Genomic DNA, 24038 nt, shown 5'->3' on the forward strand with positions numbered 1-24038 from the left:
ATGGCTTGCTGTGTCTGCCTGTTGACTGTATCTAAGTGGTAAAATATTAACTAATAACGCTTAATTAAGTAATAACTGACCATTGGGAATTAGATGTGTTTTTTGTAACTTCATTGCTCTTTTCCGGGCTTCGTTGTATCAACATTTTTTTGGTAAATGGTCATCAGAGAGTCATTCCTTTTATAGATATGCGGACTACTTTTCCATTTAGTTTCCTTCATTGGGGTCCCACGTCTGGCAAAATTAAAACAAAAATTCAGATAGGATTAGACAGGAAGATGCTATGCTGAAAATTATACCCTTTTTTTGTGGTGCTATCTTAACATGCCAGTGTTCTTGTAGATTGTGTCTCCACTGATGCTGACCCAGCCTTTCACAGTGGAGTCCAACTGCTCCCTGCTGTAGGCAGCAGAGACTGTATCTATTTTTCTATAGAGCAGACACTTTATAACACTTCATTACTGAGAGTAGGTTTTCCTCCTGCTGGCTACTTTTCACACAGCTGCACCAAGCAGGGGATTTGCATATTGCTCCCTTGGGAGGATCTCTCCTGCAGGTCCAAGACAAAAGCTAGCCTCCATTTCTGTCTTGACTACTCAAGACTTTTTGTATCAAGTTCTCAGAATGAGGTGCCTAGCTGAGTTCCTGGGGCTGCTTGTGCTCTGGATCCCTGGTGAGGAGAAAAACAAAGATCAAGGAGAATGTGGGTGACTCTGGGGAAAGCAGAAGGTCTAGGTGATTTCTAGAGAGTTTCTGTGCTCTCTCTACTTAGTATTTTATGTTGAACATTTTTAGAATATGAATGAAAGTCATGACCTCAGTGACTAGGAAGTTGCTAAAGTAACACAGTGTCATCATGTTTGTGGATAACTTTTCCTTTCTTCTATTTCAGGAGCCATTGGGGATATTGTGATGACTCAGGCTGCACCCTCTGTACCTGTCACTCCTGGAGAGTCAGTATCCATCTCCTGCAGGTCTAGTAAGAGTCTCCTGCATAGTAATGGCAACACTTACTTGTATTGGTTCCTGCAGAGGCCAGGCCAGTCTCCTCAGCTCCTGATATATCGGATGTCCAACCTTGCCTCAGGAGTCCCAGACAGGTTCAGTGGCAGTGGGTCAGGAACTGCTTTCACACTGAGAATCAGTAGAGTGGAGGCTGAGGATGTGGGTGTTTATTACTGTATGCAACATCTAGAATATCCTTTCACAGTGATACAGCCCTGAACAAAAACCTCACTACTTGAGGTGACCAAGCTGCCTGGTTTGTTCCTTGTCTGGATGTATCATGATGTAATCAACATGGCAAATTGAAGCCATTCTTAAGAGACACTGGTTTTCTCTAACTTTCAGCTATGGAAACAATGAATCCCTAGGAAATGGGACTTTCCATAAGAGTTCATGGTTGTAGGAGGAGAAGCAGCATCTTTTCTGCAGGAGATGTCACTCAGTGTCTTGCACGATGATAGATACAAGTGCACCCACTTTCTCCAGTGGTAGTCAGGAACCTTGAACAGGGCTGCTTCAGCGTGGCACTAAGTTTAATCTTCAATCTCCTTTCAGAACTGCACGATTCTGGTAGTTTTCTCGATGTATTTTCTCCCCCCCCCCCCTATTTTTCAGTGTGACCACATTGAATAAAGTTTTCTTCTGGATTTTACTTTCAAGTTGGATTATTGAGGACATGTGATTCTATGCTATGTAGCAATGGGAGATTCTCTGAGACTTTGTAAGATGACAGTGTTGAAAGATCCTCCCCTCACAGGTTTCTGGAATGTCCCAGAGATACCCCCACCCCTCTATGCCCACCAGATGCATGTTTCCATTCATTCTTCTGTCCCTCTGGGCATCGCTCCTGTCTCTTCCCACACCTGATTTTGAACCTTCCCCCAATTCCCCTCCTCACACACCCTCTTGCATCCAATTCCCTCCCTCCATCTATCTCCTCTAACTATTTTATTCCTCCTTCTAAATGAGATTAAAGCAACTCCACTTGGGTCTTCCTTCTTGATTAGCTTCTTTGGATATGTAGAATATAATGTGGATGTACTGCTCTTTATGGCTAATGTCCACTTATATGTGAGTACATTCTTTGTATTCATTTTTGAGTCTGGATTACCTCACTCAGGATGATACTTTCTAGTTTCATCTATTTACCTACACAATCCTTTATGTCCTTGTTTTAAATAGCTCTCTTGTGTAAATGAACCACATTTTCTGTATCCTTTATTTGGGTGACGGTCATCTGGGTTGTTTCCAGTTTCTGGCTATTATACATAAAGCTGTGTAGTGCAGCATTTTTTCTTGTGGTATGGTGGAACATGTTGTGTGTGTGTGCCCAGGAGGGAGTGTATTTGGGTGTTCAGGTAGAACTATTGACAATTTTCTGGGAAACTGCCAGATTGATTTCCAGAGTGGCTACACAGGTTTGCGATCACAGTAATGGAGGAGTACTCCCTTGCTCTACATCCTCACCATCATGTGCTGTAGGTTGAGTTTTTGATCTTAGCTGTGGGAAAAAATGGGGGCCTGCATCTGCTCGGGGCTAGGGCTACAGGGCGAGGCAGAGAAGGAAACTGGCTTTGCACAGCCCCCTAGAACCACCTGGGCGTTGGACTGTGAGAAGCTGCGGGATCCTGCTCCAAGGGTGGGAAAAGGCACAGTCTGTGGTCCCCGTGGAACTGAGGAGTCAGGCTCCATCTCTCCAGCACCACAAACCCTGCTGGGCACCGTGGAAGAGCCGGTTCTGGGGTCTCTGGGCCACTTGGAGGCCAGGGACGTCAGGTTCTCACTCTTGGACATCCCAGACGCTGCTGTATGTCCTGAAGAGCTGAGAACAAAGAGGGAACCCTCTGGCGGACTCTAGTCCATGGGCTGAAGGGAAAAGGGTTGGAACAGAGCTCTGGCAGGTTACCATGGGGAGCAGAGAGTCTGGTTAGCTCAGGCAGCTTGCTCTGCAGGTGGCTTGGGTTGGTGGCAGCCATTGCTGGAATGTAGGGAGGCCTCCAGGCAGGAGATTAGATTCACAACTCTTGAGAGGAAGACCTGCTCCATTGCTGGGGATCCAGATAAAAGTTCATGGTTTTAAGGCGTTTATTGTAGAAAGGCAGAGAGAGGAGAAATGTTTAGAAGTAGAGGGTGGCCATGGCCACGTGGAGAGAGGGTGGAAGGGAGGGTGAGAGTAAGAGAGTAAGAGCGAGGGTAAGAAAGGCCAGAGAGTGAGGAGTGGGCAAGCAACTCCTTTTATTGTGGGCTGGGCTACTTTGCTGTTGTCAGGTAACTGTGGGGAGGAGCATATCTGTGGGCCTGGGTACCAGAGGTTTTCCATGGAGATCTTTTGCTAGGCCTGGTGGGAGGTTTCCAGCAAAGGGAAGCGAATGCAGGCAGGGAGAAGAAGTCTCTGCCATGCCTTCCAGGTCCCTCGGTAACTCTAAGCTGCTCTGCACTGATTTGGGTAGGGCTGGGCTGATGAGAAGCCCTATCTAGTGAGGAGTGCAGCGGGACCTTAGGTAGCTCTTTGGGAGAGAAGATCTCTTCCCAAGTGTTACATCTCGGAACAAAAGACTCAGACGACAGAGTAGTTCTCGCGCCTTTTAATCCCCTGGATAGGATTTATATACAGTTTTGGGGGTGATTCAGGGTTCAACAGCAGGTACCTCTCTGGTTTGGACTGAGAGTTTGGGGGGAAACCTTATTTGCATGTGGGAAGGCTTGCTGCTGTTCCTACCTGACTGATAGCCACACACCTCTCCTGTGGGGGCTGTGAGGCCTGTCGGGCCTGTGGGGCCTGTGGGGCCTGTGAGGTCTGTGGGGGCTGTGGGGCCTGTGGGGCCTGTGGGGCCTGTGGGGGCTGTGGGGCCTGTGGGGCCTGTGGGGCCTGTGGGGCCTGTGGGGGCTGTGGGGCCTGTGGGGCCTGTGGGGCCTGTGGGGCCTGTGGGGCCTGTGGGGGCTGTGGGGCCTGTGGGGGCTGTGGGGCCTGTGGGGCCTGTGGGGCCTGTGGGGGCTGTGGGGCCTGTGGGGCCTGTGGGGCCTGTGGGGGCTGTGGGGCCTGTGGGGGCTGTGGGGCCTGTGGGGCCTGTGGGGCCTGTGGGGCCTGTGGGGGCTGTGGGGCCTGTGGGGCCTGTGGGGCCTGTGCGGGCTGTGGGGCCTGTGGGGGCTGTGGTTGAGAATTATCTGTTTAGCTCTGTACCCTGTTTTTAATGGGGTAATTTGGTTTGTTGCTTTCTAACTTCTTGAGTTCTTTATATATTTTGGTTATTAACCTTCTATCAAATGTAAAGTTAATGAAGATCTTTTCCCAATATGTAGGCTACCATTTTGTCCTATTGCCAGTGCCCTTTGCCTTACAGAAGCTTTTCGGTTCCATTAGATCCCATTTATGAATTGTTGATCTTTGTTCCGGAATTATTGACGTTCTGTTCAGGAAATTGTCTCCTGTACTGAATGCATCCAAGACTCTTCCTTTCTCTTCTATTAGATTTAGTGTATATCGTTTTATGTTGAGGCCTTTTTGCAGAGGCCCATGTTTTTTGCAGGGTCACAACCATGAATCTATATTCTTCTACATGAACTTAGTTCTACATGAAGTTAGACCAGCACCATTTGTTGAAGATGATTTCTTTTTTCATTACATGGTTTTGATTTCTTTGTCAAATATCAAGTGTTCATAGTTGTGCGGGTTTATTTCAGGGTCTCCAGTTTGATTTCCTTGATCAACTTGTCTGTTTCTCTATCAACACCATGCAGGCTTAATTACTATTGGTCTGGAATATAGCTTGAGATCAGATATGGTGATATCTCCAGAAGTTCTTTTTTTTTTTTTTCCTCAGAAGTTCTTTTATTGTTCATAATTGTTTTAGCTGTCCTGGATTCTTGCCTTTTCATATGAATTTGAGAACTTGTCTTTCAAGGTCTGTTAAATAATTGTGTTGGGTCCTTCCTACAAAAGAGGCAGGAACAAAGATAGAGTTGGAGGCTATGGTTAACCAATGACTGCCTCAAACTGAGACACATTCTATGGGCAATAAACAAACATTGATACTCTTCAAAGAATTCTGTTATGCTTGTAGACAGGAACCAAGCATAACTGTCCTCTGAGAAGCTCCACCCAGCTTCCATTGGAAAGAAATCCACAGCTGAATATTAGATGGAGTTCAGCAAGACTTATAAAAGAGTCATTGTGGTTCATTTAAATAGTGTTTTGATTTTATTTCTGCAGAGTACTTGGGTTTGGGTATTAAGTATGTATATTTTTAGTGTGATTTTTCTAGTTAGCACAAATTGCTTTACAATCATTCCAGTCTTAATTTATCCAAATGGTGCGAGAAGAGTCTGATTGCAATTTCTCCACTCGAGAGAAGCATAGCCCTTGCTTTTTTTCCCCAATTGTTTGTTAGATAGTTTCTTTATTTACATTTCAAATGCCATCCCAAAAGTCCCCTATACACTTTCCTCACCCTGCTCCCCTACCCACCCACTCCCACTTCTTGGCCCTGGCATTCCCCTGAACTGGGCATATAAAGTTTGCAAGACCAAGGGGCCTCTCTTCCCAATGATGGCCAACTAGGCCATCTTCTGCTACATATGCAGCTAGAGATATGAGCTCTGGGGGTACTGTTTACTTCATAATGTTGTTCCACCTATAGAGTTGCAGACCCCTTCAGCTCCTTGGGTACTTTCTCTAGCTTCTCCATTAGGGGCCCTGTGTTCCATTCAACAGATGACTGTGAGCATCCATTTCTATATTTGCCACGCACTTGCATAGCTTCACAAGAGGTAGCTATATCAGGGTCCTTTCAACAAAATCTTACTGGCATGTGCAATAGTGTCTGCGTTTGGTCGCTGATTATGGGATGGATCCCTATGTGGGGATCTCTGATGATCCATCCTTTCGTCTTAGCTCGAAACTTTGTCTCTGTAACTCCTTCATTGGGTATTTTGTTCCCTTTTCTAAGGAGGAATGAAGTATCCAGGCATTGGTCTTCGTTCTTGATTTTCTTGTGTTTTGCAAATTGTATCTTGAGTATTATAAGTTTCTGGGCTAATATCCACTTATCAGTGAGTGCATATCAAGTGACTTCTTTTGTGATTGGGTTACCTCACTAAGGATGGTATCCTCCAGATCCATCCATTTGCCCAAGAATTTCATAAATTCGTCATTTTTAATAGCTGAGTAGTACTCCATTGTGTAAATGTAATACATTTTCTGTATCCATTCCTTTGTTGAGGGACATCTGGGTTCTTTTCAGCTTCTGGTTATTATAAAAAAGGCTTCTATGAACATAGTGGAGCATGTGTCCTTATTACCAGTTGGAACATCTTCTGGATATATGCCCAGGACAGGAATTGCTGGATCTTTTGATAGTACTATGTCCAATTTTTTTTTTACCTTAATACCTGTTTGATTTTATTTTTAATATTTTTTATTATTATGTATTTTCTTCAATTACATTTAGAATGCTATCCCAAAAGTCCCCCATACCCTCCAACCCCCACTTCCCTACCCACCCATTCCCATTTTTTTGGCCCTGGCATTCCCCTGTACTGGGGCATATAAAGTTTGCAAGTCCAATGGGCCTCTCTTTCCAGTGATGGCCGACTAGGCCATCTTTTGATACATATGCAGCTAGAGTCAAGAGCTCCGGGGTACTGGTTATTTCATAATGTTGTTCCACCTATAGGGATGCAGATCCCTTTAGTTCCTTGGGTACTTTCTCTAGCTCCTCCATTGAGGGCCCTGTGCTCCATCCAATAGCTGACTGTGAGCATCTACCTATGTGTTTGCTAGGCTCCGGCCTAGTCTCACAAGAGACAGCTTTATCTGGGCCCTTTCAGCAAAATCTTGCTAGTGTATGCAATGGTGTCATCGTTTGGAGGCTAATTATGGGATGAATCTCTGGATATGGCAGTCTCTAGATGGTCCATCCTTTTGTCTCAGCTCCAAACTTTGTCTCTGTAACTCCTTCCATGGGTGATTGTTTCTAAATCAAAGAAGGGGCAAAGTGTTGACTCTTTGGTCTTCGTTCTTCTTCAGTTTCATGTGTTTTGCAAATTGTATCTTATATCTCGGGTAAACTAAGTTTCTGGGCTAATATCCACTTATCAGTGAGTACATATCATTTGAGTTCTTTTGTGATTGTGTTACCTCACTCAGGATGATGCCCTGATGCCTGTTTAGTTTCTGTTTCCATGATCTGTCCATTGGTGAAAGTGGTGTGTTGAAGTCTCCCACTATTATTGTGTGAGGTGCAATGTGTGCTTTGAGCTTTACTAAAGTTTCTTTAATGAACGTGGCTGCCCTTGTATTTGGAGCATAGATATTCAGAATTGAGAGTTCCTCTTGGAGGATTTTACCTTTGATGAGTATGAAGTGCCCCTCCTTGTCTTTTTTGATTATTTTGGGTTGGAAGTCCATTTTGTTAGATATTAGAATGGCTACTCCAGCTTGTTTCTTCATAGCATTTGCTTGAAAATTGTTTTCCAGCCTTTCATTTTGAGGTAGTGTCTCTCTTTTTCTGAGATGAGTTTCCTGTAAGCAGCAAAATGTTGGGTCTTGTTTGTGTAGCCAGTTTGTTAGTCTATGTCTTTTTATTGGGGAGTTGAGTCCATTGATATTAAGAGATATTAAGGAAAAATAATTGTTGCTTCCTCTTATTTTTGTTGTTAAAGCTGGCATTCTGTTCTTGTGGCTGTCTTCTTTTAGTTTTGTTGAGGGATTATCTTCTTGTTTTTTCTAGGGCGTGGTTCCCGTCCTTGTATTGGTTTTTTTCTGTTATTATCCTTTGAAGGTCTGGATTCGTGGAGAGATAATGGGTGAATTTAGTTTTGTCGTGGAATACTTTGGTTTCTCCATCTATGGTAATTGAGTTTGGCTGGGTATAGTAGCCTGGGCTGGAATTTGTGTTCTCTTAGTGTCTGTATAACATCTGTCCAGGCTCTTCTGGCTTTCATAGTCTCTGGTGAAAAATCTGGTGTAATTCTGATAGGCTTGCCTTTATATGTTACTTAACCTTTTTCCCTTACTGCTTTTAGTATTCTATCTTTATTTAGTGCATTCGATGTTCTGATTATTATGTGTCAGGAGGAATTTCTTTTCTGGTCCAGTCTATTTGGAGTTCTGTAGGCTTCTTGTATGTTCATGGGCATCTCTTTCTTTAGATTTGGGAAGTTTTCTTCAATAATTTTGTTGAAGATGTTTGCTGGTCCTTTGAGTTGAAAATCTTCATTCTCATCCACTCCTATTATCCGTAGGTTTGGTCTTCTCATTGTGTCCTGGATTTCCTGGATGTTTTGAGTCCAAATGCTTTTTCTACCTTAACAGAGGATACAGTCATTACATATGAGTAGTCATATCTTCAGCTGAGACTCATAGAGAACAGAAGAAACTTCTGTAGACTTTCCAAGCACACATTATTTAAATACAAAACATTAGTTTCTAAATCTCAGTATTTAAGGAGTAAAGAAATATTACCTAGAGAAACTGAGAGTAGAGAGGATTCTTAGTTTTTGTTTTTTACATAAAAGCTAGATCCCGTATGCCAGTGAAAGAGAAGGTTGCTTGATCATAATTGTTTGCAGCTTGTGCCGATGCTCTCAGCTGTCTGCAACAATTCACATAGAATTCTTCTGGCTCTTATGTCCACAGCTCTACTTACAAGAATCAAACATCATTAAACCACACTCATATGACTTAATCCTACTGTGTAAAGTAGAATTCAGATTTAGCAAGGAGGGCTTTAGTGGGGAGGCAGAGATCTCCCGGGAAAAGGAAAATTGAATAGCTTTTGTGGTTGGATTCCAGGCAGGCAGGCAGGCAGGCAGGCAGGCAGGCAGGCAGGCAGGCAGGCAGGCAGGCAATGGAACAGGAAGAATCAGGTTGGAGAGGGTGAGATGTGGGGAAAGGGTACAGGTAGAGGGTACTAGAATAGGGAATTATTTAGGGGATAATGTGGGCACTTAGTGCAGTTGGAACTCCCGGGATCCTATGAAGGTGACCCTAGCAAGGACTCCTCGAAAAGAAGGATACAGAGCTTGAACCAAGCATCTTCTCTAACTAGGCAAGGCTTCCAGTGGTGGGGTTGGGACATCAATCTTAGCAAATAACATTTAATCTACAACTTTAGTGCATGTTAGATGTTCTGGAAAAATGGTGTCTCAGAGCTGTAGGAGTGGCCAATCATGGAGTTGTCTAACTTGAGGTACTAGTCATGTGAGGTTTCCCATGCCTGGCATTATCTGGATAGCCAGAGACTGTAAGCTGGATGCCTCAGAGACCTAGGGTAGAATCAAAAACAACTGATAAAAACAGTGTCAATAAAATGATTCCTAAACATATTCTACTATACCTGTAGATTGATTCCTAGCCCATTTGTCATTAGACAGACTTTCTTCTACAGCTAATAAAAGCAGATGAAGAGATCTAAATCTAAACATTAAGCAGCACTCTAGACACCCCATAGAAGACCAGGAGGATGGATTTAGAAGCCAGAGTGGTGGAGAATACCAGAAAAACACAACCCATAGATCTTAGCAAGGTTTAGAGGGGTTCACAGAGACTGAAGTAGCAGTCATACAGCCTGCATGGGTCTAGATAATCAGCACACATGCTGTAGTTGTTTACCTATAGATTTTTGTGGGACTCCTAACAGTATCAGTGAGAGTGAAGCAATTTTCTTTGACCTGGAGATTAGAACTTATAATTCCAAAATATCCTTTAGTATTTAATGTATGTATTACCTATATAATTACCTATATGTGTATATACATACAGATGTATATATACACACATATATTTGTGTGTCTATATATGCATTAGTGTTTGTGTGTGTTTAATTGTGAAAAAGTATTTTTGGAGCCAAGGATGCTCTTTAAAGGAGTTATTTCTTCCAAAGAACGAAGACGAGCCAGGTTAATGAATTAATTCTATATGACATATGTACTGGAGTTGTGCCTTTTCTACACCACTGGATTAAATAAACCTGTTGGAAGTATCATTTTATCACAGTCTGGGATGCCTAGTAATTTCCTGTTTGTCCTCTTGTGTCCATGAGGACATGAACCAGCTTCTTCTCCCTCCTCTCCTAAGTAACTACACTTCCACTCAGAGTACTAGTCAGAACACTAAGTCACCCCACCCCAAAGTATGTGTAGAGAAAATAACAAACAATTCTCAGCATAAGGGCACTAGAGTACTTGGATTAAAAACTCTGTCCAGACAGACAATGCCAGGCTCTCCTTTTCTTCATTTGAAGTTTCAGGCTCTTAACACGAATTGGTGACCCACACCAGATTTTCTTCAGAGCATCCATGTGTGATAAAGGGAAGCGAAGTCTGTAAATCTCTGATTCCACATCTTTTCCCATCATGGGCATCTGTCTCGCATTCTTTAGGGAATGATAGATGTAAACCATCTTTTGTTGAGCTTCATCACATTGATTCTGAGCTGACCCCTACTGAGAGGACAATGAGATCTTTGGACTGCAGTCATATTATGTTGTCCAACCTTGGCAACTTTTCACCTGGATTCATTGTCTCTGTTCCATTTCCCACATAGAAAGGACGAGTCTGTGCATGACGAAGTCCTTCTTCATATCTGATGACAGCAGTTCTTTTCTGCCCTTGAGCTGGTCTGTAAGAGTTTCCAGAAAGCCACTCAACTTCCTTGTTAAATCAGCTGGGGTTTCCACATTCATGAGCATCCTCTGGGGCACTACAGTCATAACACCACATCTTCCTTTGTGATGTCAAACATAAGCCCCCAAATGGAATCCAAAAGGCAATCTCCCCATGAATTGTTCGGGTAGGTGCTAATAGTCAGGTGAATAGAGTGGGCCAGGCCTGAAGGAGTTTCTGCCTAATGAATGGTCCCTCTGCAGAAGTACAGCAAACCATCAGGCTTCAGCAGGAAGTCATGTGTTGGCGTGCCAATCCGGCCCTCAGGCTCCACAATGTACTCGTGTGCCAGGGGTACAGTTGGAGAGTACAGGCGCAAGTGTTTCTTTCCCTCCAGCTGCAGGATCAAAACCTCAACATTGTTGTAATGTGGAGGGAGGCCCTGAGATTCTGCAGGAGACGTGAACACATTTGAGCCTACTAAGGATCCACAGTCACATTTGCTTTTCCTAGATCCTCCAGAGCTCATCTTTAAATTTCTGTGGTTGGTGGAACTGAACTGTTGTCCTCTTCTCATCAAAATCTTTTCTCAGCTGAAAAAAAAAATGTGCTTTGCCATCCCGATTTAAAATCTTCGTCTTCCTACTGATGCACCAGCAGACATTCAAGTCTCTTCCAGAGTATAGCCCTTGGTAGCAGAAACTCTTCAGAACCGAGAGGCTGATAATATGCAGAAAAGTTATCAGGCAGATCCTCCTTCACCTGCTTGCAAGGAACAGACTCTTCTTTCTTCTCAGCCCCTGTGAGCTTCAACTTTCTTTGGCACTGTTCACAAGTTGGCAGGAAATGCAAACCCAGCATGGCCTGTTGCGTGCCGACCACAAGTTGACTATGATATGGGGTATGTGGTATTTCTTTTTAAAGCTCAAAGATTTCACATAAAGTTCACATTTTGTTGTCAGAAATGCATCCCCTCTCTCTGTGTATACAAGAAATTCATATGTCAGCTTGTATATTTTCTTGACACAATTTAACAAATTAAAATATGTTGCCATAAGTGTTTCTGTTTCAAGAACAAACCTGCGAATTAATATGTATTCATAATCTTTTTTAAAATTTTGTTGATTATTTTAATTATTTACATTTTAATGTTATCATGTATGTTTTTATATGTACATTTTTTTCGCATTGGAATTCCTTGCTTCCTTGTCTCCATATACAACTTGGTATGTAAACTGGAATTGAAAAATAGAGTTTTTAAATTTTGTTTTAGAAATAACCATATTTTTGTAAATGCTCAGCAACATTTTGCAATTTTGTGTAGCAGTAATTCTCATTTTCATTTTCAAATCCTGAATGTATCATATAAAAATACAGATCTATAGTAAACTGAAAATATTCTATGTGTGATTCTAATCTCAATAGTTCCACTGGCAACCTACTTGGGTATATGTTAAATCATGGTCTCTTCTCCCAGCAGGTTGTATTCTAGTTCAGTGATTTCCAATAGATTATGTAAGTTTGGAAACACCTGCTGAAAGTGAAAATGATAATTGAGATAATTATGATGAAGGCTTGTGAGAACGATGAAAAGAGATCACACGTTTACCCAATTGTAGATTATGTATATCTTGTCTTTAAAAAACAGATTTAAATATTTTAAAATGAAAAACTCATGTCAATTGTTCTAAAGGAAGATTTTAGACAATTAGCCATTATTAGATCTTGTAGAGTGATTCAAGGATGACGTGTTATTCCCTACACGTTTGGCATGCTATAAATATCATCAGAATAAATAGGTTGCAAGTGTGCTCTGAACAATGAGGCATGAAGAGAGGCAGAATTGACTTATAATCTCATTCTACTCCTTTTTATGTTTTACAAATAAAATTGTCATATTGTTGAATGACCAGATCCATGATAATCATATGATACATCCATGATAATTGCTATGATACATGAAGCAGAAAATATTTTGTTATTAATACACTATTTTTTACTCCTTCCCCTCCTCCCTAGCCTTCCTTATTTCACTTCTGTTAGTTTCACCACTATGGGATGTCCCAGTAGCCCACACAAATACACGACTCCCACCTCCAAGAATTTAAGAGATAGCTTACTCTGTATCCAATTATGAATGACCTTGACCTTGGAACACAGATTGAGGCTACCCTTTATTCTATGTTCCTACCTAGTCACAGTCTAATGAACTTTTATCGTAAGAAAGCAAAGAAAGTCATGAACTGAACCACTTTTCAATGCATTGGTAGAAACATTAAGAGGAGTATTAAATTAAAGTGGGGAAATCATTGTAGGTTTCAGATGCTAAAAATACTCTTACTTAGTCTTGTGGTTGGTGGTAGCTATGTTCTGTTAAGTTAATTGATACAGGGACCTTAGGTCAGACAGAGACGTAGCAATGAAGAGTTGTTAAAGGTTTTAAAGTTTGCCCAAGATAAATTGAAATTTGGTTCTGGACTTGTGACATTCCTACTTCTCCACAACCATTACAGTTCTTATAATGTAATCAGCTTAGCAGAAAGCTCAGTGGATGTCATGATATATTTTTTTTTGAAACATTTGTCCATACTGCTACTGTCTAATTGTGTGCTACATGAGTGTATAGTACATAGTCCTTGGTACGATTCTCCTTAAAAATAGGGCATTGATAGATGATTCAGCTGTCAAAAACATGTTCTGCTCTTACAGAGGACCTGTGTTTCATTCCTAACAACCACATCAACTGGCTCAAAACTCACTTTTATTGACTCCTCTGTAACCTGTCTGCACACACTATACATAAACTCACTCTGGCATAAACACATTACACAATAAAAAAATCAACTAATAAATACACAGATGTTTTTAAGAGTTAATCTATGTCATGTACCATCTTATTAAAAACTGAGTACATCTGTGCTATAGTTTGTGATTTTATTAAAGCATACAGATTTTTGTTGGGGTTGGGGTTTGTATTCATATGTGTCTGGCTTCCTATAGATTCTTTACTTAGGGACACATTTATACCTTAGGTGACTCAAATCTATAGAATGCTAGAAAAGATAAAACCAGATTTAGATTAAAATAAAAACATCTTGTTTTGATTTCCATATCTTTCTTGAGGTCAGCCTATAAAATCTGAGTCTCTTGTTTCTTTAGAAACTGGAAACGAAGATAGTTCAAGACTGCGGATATGATGGGGGTCCCATCATTTAGTGGTAGTGGGTCTGTGTCACATTATTCTTTCATCACAGCAGCCTGGAGTCTGAAGACATGGCAATCTAGTACTGTCTACAGTCTAATAACTATCCTCCCACAGTGATGCCAGTCATAACATAAACTCCATGGAAGCAGAAGTGAGAGGTTTGGCTGCTCTGTCTGCCTCTCCTCATGAATCACCCACTCTAAGTATTTCTCAGATATCACAAGCAACGTTTGACAGTACACCAAGAAGGAAATATTTGAGAAGGTCCATTACTGAAAGACTCTGTGATTTGCTAATTAAAGCAAAATCATTAGAATGATGAGAGCTCTGAACTTCACCATAGCTAGAGGACAAATTTACTTAAAAACTACAGAAGAATATTCCAAAATAAGAACTTTCAGTTTCATAGAGGTAAATTTGAAGCAAAAGGAGATTATCAGGACTTTTGAGAAAGGTAGATATTTAGAGGTTTCTAACTTTTGTCAACATGGAGGACCCAGGATAGCTAAATTCTAAAGAAAAGGGAGAAAGAATATTGAAAATATTGGAAGAGGTAATAGGAAGGGCTAGAGAGATGGCAAAAAAGTTAGGAGCACTGGCTGGTCTTGCAGAGGATCTGGCTTCACTTCTTAGCACACACTTGGCAGTTCACAGCCATTTATATCTCCAGTTTTATGGAATCTGCTGACTCCTTTTGACTTTCCTGGGCACAGGCATTCATATTGCCATGCATAAATGCAAGTAAAACCGCTCTTATCTATAATATTCAATAATCACAACCTTAAATACTGAAAATAGATTAGCAAGAGGAAGCTGAAAGAATACAGATTAGGAAGTGGTAAACAACCTGTGACTCAAGCAAGAGCTCTATTGGTGGGACTCAGTGATGGAAGTACCATAGGCTAAAACAGACAGCTCTGTCATTCCTACCAACAGAAAAATCCCATAGTGCTTACAATCCTTAACACTATTGATGGTATTTAATGTTTCAGTGATTCTTCTTGCTTGGCAAACTGGCACTTGAGGAGAAGCCTATTCTATCACTCTATATGTCAGAGACTAGGCTAGTCTGTAGAACTAGAAACAAGGAAAAAAAATCAGGAAGTAAGAAGCAACATCCACAGATATACTCCTGGACAGTAAGAAAGCTAGATGTGGAGATATGAGAAGTAGTGTCAGCAGGAGGATCAGGTTATGGATGACACAGAGGTTAGGGGCATCATGTACCCTGAGAAAGATTAAACACTATTATTGAGCATGAGTGTAGAGACCAATAGCCTTAGTTCAATGAACTGCTTAGCTTCCACTGCTCCATCCCAGTGGTGTGCTGTCTGCAGGAATGTTAACCCAAGTATAGAGAATTACATGATTTATGCAATATTGTCTTTCCTACTTAGTACAGTGCTCTTGGGAAAGATCTGGAAACTTTGAGACCCTATGGCATGTTTTTAGGTTCATTAAGACACACCATTCCAATGTAGATTTTTTTTTTTCTGAACTTATACCCCAAATCCTCTGGACTGGTATGGTGTGTGTATCATACTGTGAGAGGAAATTTTCTATAGTAAACACAGTGCTGTGAGACAGCAGACTCTTGACTGATCAGAACTTAGTAACAGCACTACTGATGAAAAAATAAGACCTTTGAAAGAGTTCACTACCCCAAACCTGGAAGATTCCAATTAAAGGACTGGAAACAATTCACTCCAAATTTTTGTCTGTTTTTATTCTTTTTTAAAAATATATTTTAATATTATATTTACTTTTATATTGCTAGATTTTTTCTTTTTCTTCGTTTTCTCATGCCTTACATCCCAACTACATTTCCACCCCCTCCCTCTTCCCAGCTTCTTCACCGACCCTGTCTTCCTCATCCACTGCTCCATTTCCCCTCAGAAAATAGCAGCATCCCCCCTACAATATTAACCAAAATGGCATAACAAAATGCATTGAGACTAGGCTCAATACCTCATATTAGTGCAGGATGAGGGAATTCAGTAGGAGGAAAAGAGTCCCAAGTGTAGTAGGCAAAGGAGTCAGAGACACCCACACTACGACTGTTAGAAGTCCTCCAATACTCCAAGCTAAACAAGCATAACATATATGCAAAGAATCTAGTGCAGACACGTATTCAGACTTTGTGATTGCTGCTTCATCTCTGTGAGCTCCTATGAAGCCCTGTTTAGTTGATTTTGTGGGCCATGTTCTTTGGATTCCTTACTACCCTGTCTCCCTCAATTCTTTCTCTCTTCCTCTGGGTTCCCCAAGTTATGCATAATGTTTGGCTGTGCATCTCTGCATGTGCATTTATAATCTGCCATAAGAAATCTCTCTAATGACGATACTATAGGCTATGCACAGATCTGAGTACAGCAGAATATCATTAGGAATCATTTCATTTACATTTTTCTTTTTGACCAGTAGTGTTTGGTTGTGTGCTGGGTTTCTGGGCTATCTAGCTTCAATTCCTGGTGGTCCAGACAGTATTAGGTACAGAATTCCTTCTGTGGCACTGGCCTTGGGGAGACCAGTCATTAGTTGGTCACTCTCACAAGTTCTAAGCCATCATCACCTCATCATCGCATATTTTGTAGTCAAGATATGTTTTAGGTCAATTTTTTTGTGGAGGATTGGTGTCTCAGCTTTACCACTAAAAGCTCTTCCTGGTTACAGAAGATGGCTGGCTCAAGCTCCATATACTCCATTACTAGGGTCACCCTTATATGTTCCAGAAAGTTTCCTCTGCCCTAGATTTCCATATGGCCTCCCAAGGATGGGGACTTTCTATTTGCTTAGAAATTTCATGATGCCATTTTCTTTTTTACACCTGAGCAATAACTCTATTGTGTAAATGTGACACAATTTCTGTATTCTTTCTTCAGTTGATGGGCATCTAGGTTGTTTCCAGTTTGTGGGTTTTATGAATGATGCCACTGTGAACATAGTTGAGCCAGTGTCCTTATGGTGGGATAGAGCATCCCTTTATGTATGTCCATCAGTGGTATTTATAGTTGGGTCTTTTGGTAAGTTTGTTGACAATTTTCTGAGAAATGACAATATTGATTTCCATAGTGGCTGTATAAGTTTGCCCTCCCACCACTAACAAAGGAGTGTTTTCCTTCCAAATTCTCATCAGCATCAGTGGTACTTACATTACTGATATTAGCCATTGTGATAGGTATAAGATGGAACATTAAAGTAGTTTTGATTTGCATTTCCCTGATCAATAAAGACATTGAACATTTCTTTAAGTGTCTCTCAGACAATTTGATTCCTCTATCAAAAATTTTGTTTAGATCTGAACCCCATTTTATTTGGATTACTTGGTTTGTTGATATCTAGTTTCTTGAGTTCTTTTTGTTTTTGTTTTTTGTTTTTTATTTTAGGATATTAGACCTCTATTGATGTGGAGTAGATGAAACCTTTCCCCAGTCTATAGGCTGCTGTTCTCTTTGCCTTATAGAAGCTTTTCAGTTTCATGAGGTCCCATTTATTAATTGTTGGTATTAGCATCTTCCTATGCTATAGATATTGTATTTAATCTTTAGTCAGGTTCAGTGTGTCTGGAATTATATTGAGTTCTTTCTCAATGTGAACTTGAGTTTTGTTCCTGGTAATAAATTCAGATCTATTTACATTCTTCTATACCCAGATAATGAATTAGACAAGCACAATTTGTTGAATATGCTTCCTATAGTACATTTGTGACTACTTTAACGAAACCTATGGTGTTTGCACTTATGTCTAGGTCTTTACCCATTTGTTTAGATTACAGTTGAAGACTGAATCTACAGAGAAGCTGTGATCCACCATCATAGTCCCTAGTTACTATCTCCAAATGAAGACCAGGGAACTGAGGGTTACAAAAATGTATTACTCTGAGTTACTAAGAGAGTGTATCTAGTTTTTGTTCAGCTACATGGAGTCCTCTGTGAATTTGTGTTCAATTGTTTTATATATGTATCACAGAGGCCTAAGTGGGGAAAAGATTCTTATTCAAAGGTAGCAAGAATGCAACATAATGTAATTTTCCTTATTGAGGGAAACTATGAATGGGACTAGGATTGCTGAGGTTTAAGAAGGTGAAAATGTGAAACGTTTCCTGTTCATTTTTTCCTATCCTCTCAAAAGAGCCTTTCTCTTAAGTAGCCTTTCTTATTAACTGTGTACAGGAAGCAAGTGGTTACTCTGAGGGTAGTCAGATTGTTTTCCATTTTGATAAAAAATATTGTTTTCTATATGATAAAAAACATAACCCAACATAACTTGAAGAGAAAAGGAAGTCAGCTTACCATTCTACCTCCCATGAGGGAAACTAAGGGCAGGACTTCCAGCAGGACAGGTTCTAGGAGGTAGGAACTGAAGCACATGCCATAAAGAATGCTGCTTATTGGCTTACTGGCATTGCCTAATTTCTTAAGTTCTCAGGACCTTGTGGTCAGGTGGTGCCACTGTTAACCTCATGCTGGTCCCTAGCACATCTATTATTAATCCAGACAATTTCTCCATAGACGTGCCTGCTACCAAGCCAAACAACCTGATGTTTTCCCTAGATCAACACTGCAGGCAGTACTGACTCCCATCAGTTTTATTCTGTTTTTCATTTGTGTGCATTGGAATGAACATGCCTAAATATACATACATACGTACATACATACATACATACATACATACAAACACATAAGAAACAAGTAGATGTAAAAATACCTTCTTGCTGACCTTTTCCCCATTTTTCTAGAAAACACAGAATATGTTTGTATTCATTCAGTGTAATCCCATATTCTGTTCATTCTGTTCTCTTTTCATTTATGGTATATGCTGGGAATTTAATAACATAAATAATAATTATTTTATATGTTCTTTACACTTCTAGTTCTCCTCTCCCCTTTAACACTAAAATGCTTACTCTTAACATCCTCTTTAACCTGTATGTTTTTTATTTGACTCAATGACTTAATTTTTTTTGCTTGCCTCAACATGAGTTAGGCATGCACCACCTAGTGCATCAAGTTTCTGCAGGGTTCAGCACATCATCCCACACTGAGGTCAGAGAAGGCAGCCCAGTTAGGGGAATGGATTTCTCTGATAGGCAACAGCTTTAGGGACAGCATCTGCTCTAGGTTTTAGGGACTCACATGAAGACTAAACTGAAGACTGAGGTATACATTTCCTACATATTGCCTGGACCCCCAGTTCAGCCTGAGTATGTTCTTTGGTTGATGACTTAGTCCTGAAATCCCACAAGGGTCCAAGTTAGTAGCTTGATAGTTCCTGTAAAGTTTGTATCCTCTTCAGGGGCTCTTCTATCATTCCCCAAACTTTTCTATAAGAGTCTCTGAGCTTTGTCCAATATTGGGCTGTGGGTTTCTGCATCTGTTTCAGTCAACTGCTGGGTGGAGCTGCTCAGAGGACTGTTATGCTAGGCTTCTGTCTGCAAGCATAGTCGAGTAATATTAATAGAGTTAAGGATTGGTGTTTGCACCTGGGATTGGTTTCAAATTGGCCTGGTTATTTGTTGGCCATTCCCTCAGTCTCTGCTCCATCATTGCCCATGTTTTTCTTATAGATAGGGCAAATTTAGGGTCAAAATTATTTTTGTGCTCCCATGGAGACAAATTCAGTGGATCAGAGGGAAGAAAGCTCTGAACTGCTACATATAGCATTCAGAAAATGACAGCTGTTTTTCCTATAATATTTTTAGAAAGAGGAACAAAAACATAGCCGGTCAAGTTGAAGTGAATAATTTCACACTTTTCTTTGTTTTCAATCATTCCTCTGTTTCTGTAATACAGCACTTATTAAGTGTCTGCTGTTGTCTGGATTGACAGTTTTCAGCACGTTCTTTTCCCACCAAACAGCACACAGTGTTTTACTATTGTCTTCTTTGACACTGGAGATATTTTCTGTAAATTTGGGCTCATGAGACACCTGCATGACTATTCTTCCTATTTCTACTATCTCACCAACTCAGACCATTGCATATTGCTCCCTGGGGAGAGGATTCACTCTTGTTAGTTTGTGATATAAGATCAATTGTTATCTTGCAGGAATTGATCACTCTCCTTAGGCTGCCTCCTAAATATGAAGTTGCCCTTTCTGCTGTTTGTGGTGTTGATTTATTGATTCTTGGTGAGAAGGAAGGGAAATAAGGGCTAAGAATGGATAGGGAGGATGAGCCCTGGGTCCTATTGCTCACCATTGTGTTTTGTTTATGTTGGAGAAGACATCTCTTATTCTCTAGGATGTGGCCTGTGATGTTTATGTTCATGTGAGGGAGGTTCCAGGTGGGAGATAACCTGTGCTATAATGAAGATCATGATATGGATAAAACAGAGTTACATAATTTATGCTTGGAAGCTCCTTAGGCCATTTCTTCCACTTGTCTCATTAAAAGGGGAATTTTAGTGTATAAAAATTTCATGTAAAAGGAAAGATCTCAGGTGAAAGAAACATCTAGGAAGCAACTGTAAAGAATGTTCATGAAGTTAGTATACAATTTTGCACTCCTTTCTCATAATTACAGCTTCCACTGGTGTGGAGAGCCGTGCCGCGAGCAATCGCCATTATAAGATGGTGCTGGCCTCCGCTGTGCCTAACTAGTAAACAAGCCTTGTACGCAGGTGCGAGAGTGAACTCACTCCTAGTCACTCCCATTCTCGGGGTGTAATAGTGGGGTGATGGGCAAGCAACGAATCAGGAGCTGTCATGCCATATCAGGTGTTGAAACGTCACCCTGCGGGCTATAAAAGCGGCGCCATTTTCCCGGTTCGGGGTCTTCCTGAAGAAGTAAGCAATAAAGCTTTTGCCACGGAAGATTCCGGTTTGTTGCGTCTTTCTTGCCGGTCGAGTGGGTCACAATAAGTGGTGCTGAAACCTGGGAACTACCATCACACCAGCGCAAGGAAGATCCCTCGTTCATGGGGCGGAATCAGAACCGTGGGACAAAAAGCTCTACAAGGTACGCACAATCTTGAACTTTCTCCAGAGTTAGAAGCCCTTTTGATTGTTTGCACGGTGATTACACTTTTCCTTTCGGTTTCGTTTTGCTTCCACTGCTGGAACTGCTGACTGGTTGGTTCTTAGTTGAGGTCAGGCCTGGATAGCGCCTGGACAGCGACCACTTTCAGTCGCGGTCAGGACTGGACAGCGGCAGTATGGGAATCTCCCACTCTGTATCTAACTTGTATTAGGGACTACTTTCAGTGTACATACAAATGTTCATGCATCAGAAGCCAGTTTCCTTTAACAGTACGTTCAATTTTGGTGAGCTAATAAACACTTCAACTTAAATAATGGTATTGTTAAGGATCAAATTCCACTATTAGTTTTGTTAACACCACTGGCACACACACTGCATATGCATATATGTATTATCCTAAAATAAAAGTCCTCTAAGAATTTCTTTACTTTTTACTATACACCAACTAGTTCATATTTTAGGTTTTTTTTTTTCAAAGAAAATGCTAAGAAAATTATAATCACATAATTCCAGATTTCTTTTTTTTTTTTTTTTTTTTTTTTTTTTTTTTCCATTTTTTATTAGGTATTTAGCTCATTTACATTTCCAATGCTATACCAAAAGTCCCCCTTACCCACCCACCCCCACTCCCCTACCCACCCACTCCCCCCCTTTGGCCCTGGCGTTCCCCTGTACCGGGGCACACAAAGTCTGCGTGTCCAATGGGCCTCTCTTTCCAGTGATGGCCGACTAGGCCATCTTTTGATACATATGCAGCTAGAGTCAAGAGCTCAGGGGTACTGGTTAGTTCATAATGTTGTTCCACCTATAGGGTTGAAGATCCCTTTAGCTCCTTGGGTACTTTCTCTAGCTCCTCCATTGGGAGCCCTGTGATCCATCCATTAGCTGACTGTGAGCATCCACTTCTGTGTTTGCTAGGCCCCGGCATAGTCTCACAAGAGACAGCTACATCTGGGTCCTTTCAGTAAAATCTTGCTAGTGTATGCAATGGTGTCAGCATTTGGAAGCTGATTATGGGGTGGATCCCTGGATATGGCAGTCTCTACATGGTCCATCCTTTCATCTCAGCTCCATACTTTGTTTCTGTAACTCCTTCCATGGGTGTTTTGTTCCCACTTCTAAGGAGGGGCATAGTGTCCACACTTCAGTCTTCATTTTTCTGGAGTTTCATGTGTTTAGGAAATTGTATCTTATATCGTGGGTATCCTAGGTTTTGGGCTAGTATCCACTTATCAGTGAGTACATATTGTGTGAGTTCCTTTGTGATTGTGTTACCTCACTCAGGATGATGCTCTCCAGGTCCATCCATTTGGCTAGGAATTTCATAAATTCATTCTTTTTAATAGCTGAGTAGTACTCCATTGTGTAGATGCACCACATTTTCTGTATCCATTCCTCTGTTGAGGGGCATCTGGGTTCTTTCCAGCTTCTGGCTATTATAAATAAGGCTGCTATGAACATAGTGGAGCATGTGTCCTTCTTACCAGTTGGGGCTTCTTCTGGATATATGCCCAGGAGAGGTATTGCTGGATCCTCCGGTAGTACTATGTCCAATTTTCTGAGGAACCGCCAGACTGATTTCCAGAGTGGTTGTACAAGCCTGCAATCCCACCAACAATGGAGGAGTGTTCCTCTTTCTCCACATCCTCGCCAGCATCTGCTGTCACCTGAATTTTTGATCTTAGCCATTCTGACTGGTGTGAGGTGGAATCTCAGGGTTGTTTTGATTTGCATTTCCCTGATGATTAAGGATGTTGAACATTTTTTCAGGTGCTTCTCTGCCATTCGGTATTCCTCAGGTGAGAATTCTTTGTTCAGTTCTGAGCCCCATTTTTTAAGGGGGTTATTTGATTTTCTGAGGTCCACCTTCTTGAGTTCTTTATATATGTTGGATATTAGTCCCCTATCTGATTTAGGATAGGTAAAGATCCTTTCCCAGTCTGTTGGTGGTCTTTTTGTCTTATAGACAGTGTCTTTTGCCTTGCAGAAACTTTGGAGTTTCATTAGGTCCCATTTGTCAATTCTCGATCTTACAGCACAAGCCATTGCTGTTCTGTTCAGGAATTTTTCCCCTGTGCCCATATCTTCAAGGCTTTTCCCCACTTTCTCCTCTATAAGTTTCAGTGTCTCTGGTTTTATGTGAAGTTCCTTGATCCACTTAGATTTGACCTTAGTACAAGGAGATAAGTATGGATCGATTCGCATTCTTCTACATGATAACAACCAGTTGTGCCAGCACCAATTGTTGAAAATGCTGTCTTTCTTCCACTGGATGGTTTTGGCTCCCTTGTCGAAGATCAAGTGACCATAGGTGTGTGGGTTCATTTCTGGGTCTTCAATTCTATTCCATTGGTCCACTTGTCTGTCTCTATACCAGTACCATGCAGTTTTTATCACAATTGCTCTGTAGTAAAGCTTTAGGTCAGGCATGGTGATTCCACCAGAGGTTCTTTTATCCTTGAGAAGAGTTTTTGCTATCCTCGGTTTTTTGTTATTCCAGATGAATTTGCAAATTGCTCCTTCTAGTTCGTTGAAGAATTGAGTTGGAATTTTAATGGGGATTGCATTGAATCTGTAGATTGCTTTTGGCAAGATAGCCATTTTTACAATGTTGGTCCTGCCAATCCATGAGCATGGGAGATCTTTCCATCTTCTGAGATCTTCTTTAATTTCTTTCTTCAGGGACTTGAAGTTTTTATCATACAGATCTTTCACTTCCTTCGTTAGAGTCACGCCGAGATATTTTATATTATTTGTGGCTATTGAGAAGGGTGTTGTTTCCCTAATTTCTTTCTCAGCCTGTTTATTCTTTGTGTAGAGAAAGGCCATTGACTTGTTTGAGTTAATTTTATATCCAGCTACTTCACCGAAGCTGTTTATCAGGTTTAGGAGTTCTCTGTTGGAATTTTTAGGGTCACTTATATATACTATCATATCATCTGCAAAAAGTGATATTTTGACTTCCTCTTTTCCAATTTGTATCCCCTTGATCTCCTTTTGTTGTCGAATTGCTCTGGCTAATACTTCAAGTACTATGTTGAAAAGGTAGGGAGAAAGTGGGCAGCCTTGTCTAGTCCCTGATTTTAGTGGGATTGCTTCCAGCTTCTCTCCATTTACTTTGATGTTGGCTACTGGTTTGCTGTAGATTGCTTTTATCATGTTTAGGTATTGGCCTTGAATTCCTGATCTTTCCAGAACTTTTATCATGAATGGGTGTTGGATCTTGTCAAATGCTTTTTCTGCATC

The 24038-nt window shown here is 41.0% G+C and overlaps 1 pseudogene, 1 gene segment (V, D, J or C) and 1 further gene; 2 read left to right on the top strand and 1 right to left on the bottom strand.

Annotated features, from left to right (window-relative positions):
• Igkv2-137 (immunoglobulin kappa chain variable 2-137) lies at positions 625-1205 on the top strand. The segment is given in 2 exon segments: positions 625-673; positions 893-1205. Coding segments are annotated over 2 exon segments (362 nt in total).
• Igk (immunoglobulin kappa chain complex) overlaps positions 625-24038 on the top strand; it is a 3171119-nt gene continuing 3147705 nt past the window's right edge.
• On the bottom strand, positions 10223-10688 carry 4930515G16Rik (RIKEN cDNA 4930515G16 gene; annotated as a pseudogene). Its single transcript, NR_003100.1, has one exon. The product of NR_003100.1 is annotated as an RIKEN cDNA 4930515G16 gene (transcript).

Source organism: Mus musculus, chromosome 6, assembly GCF_000001635.26.
Source record: "Mus musculus strain C57BL/6J chromosome 6, GRCm38.p6 C57BL/6J".
Lineage (NCBI taxonomy): Eukaryota > Metazoa > Chordata > Mammalia > Rodentia > Muridae > Mus > Mus musculus.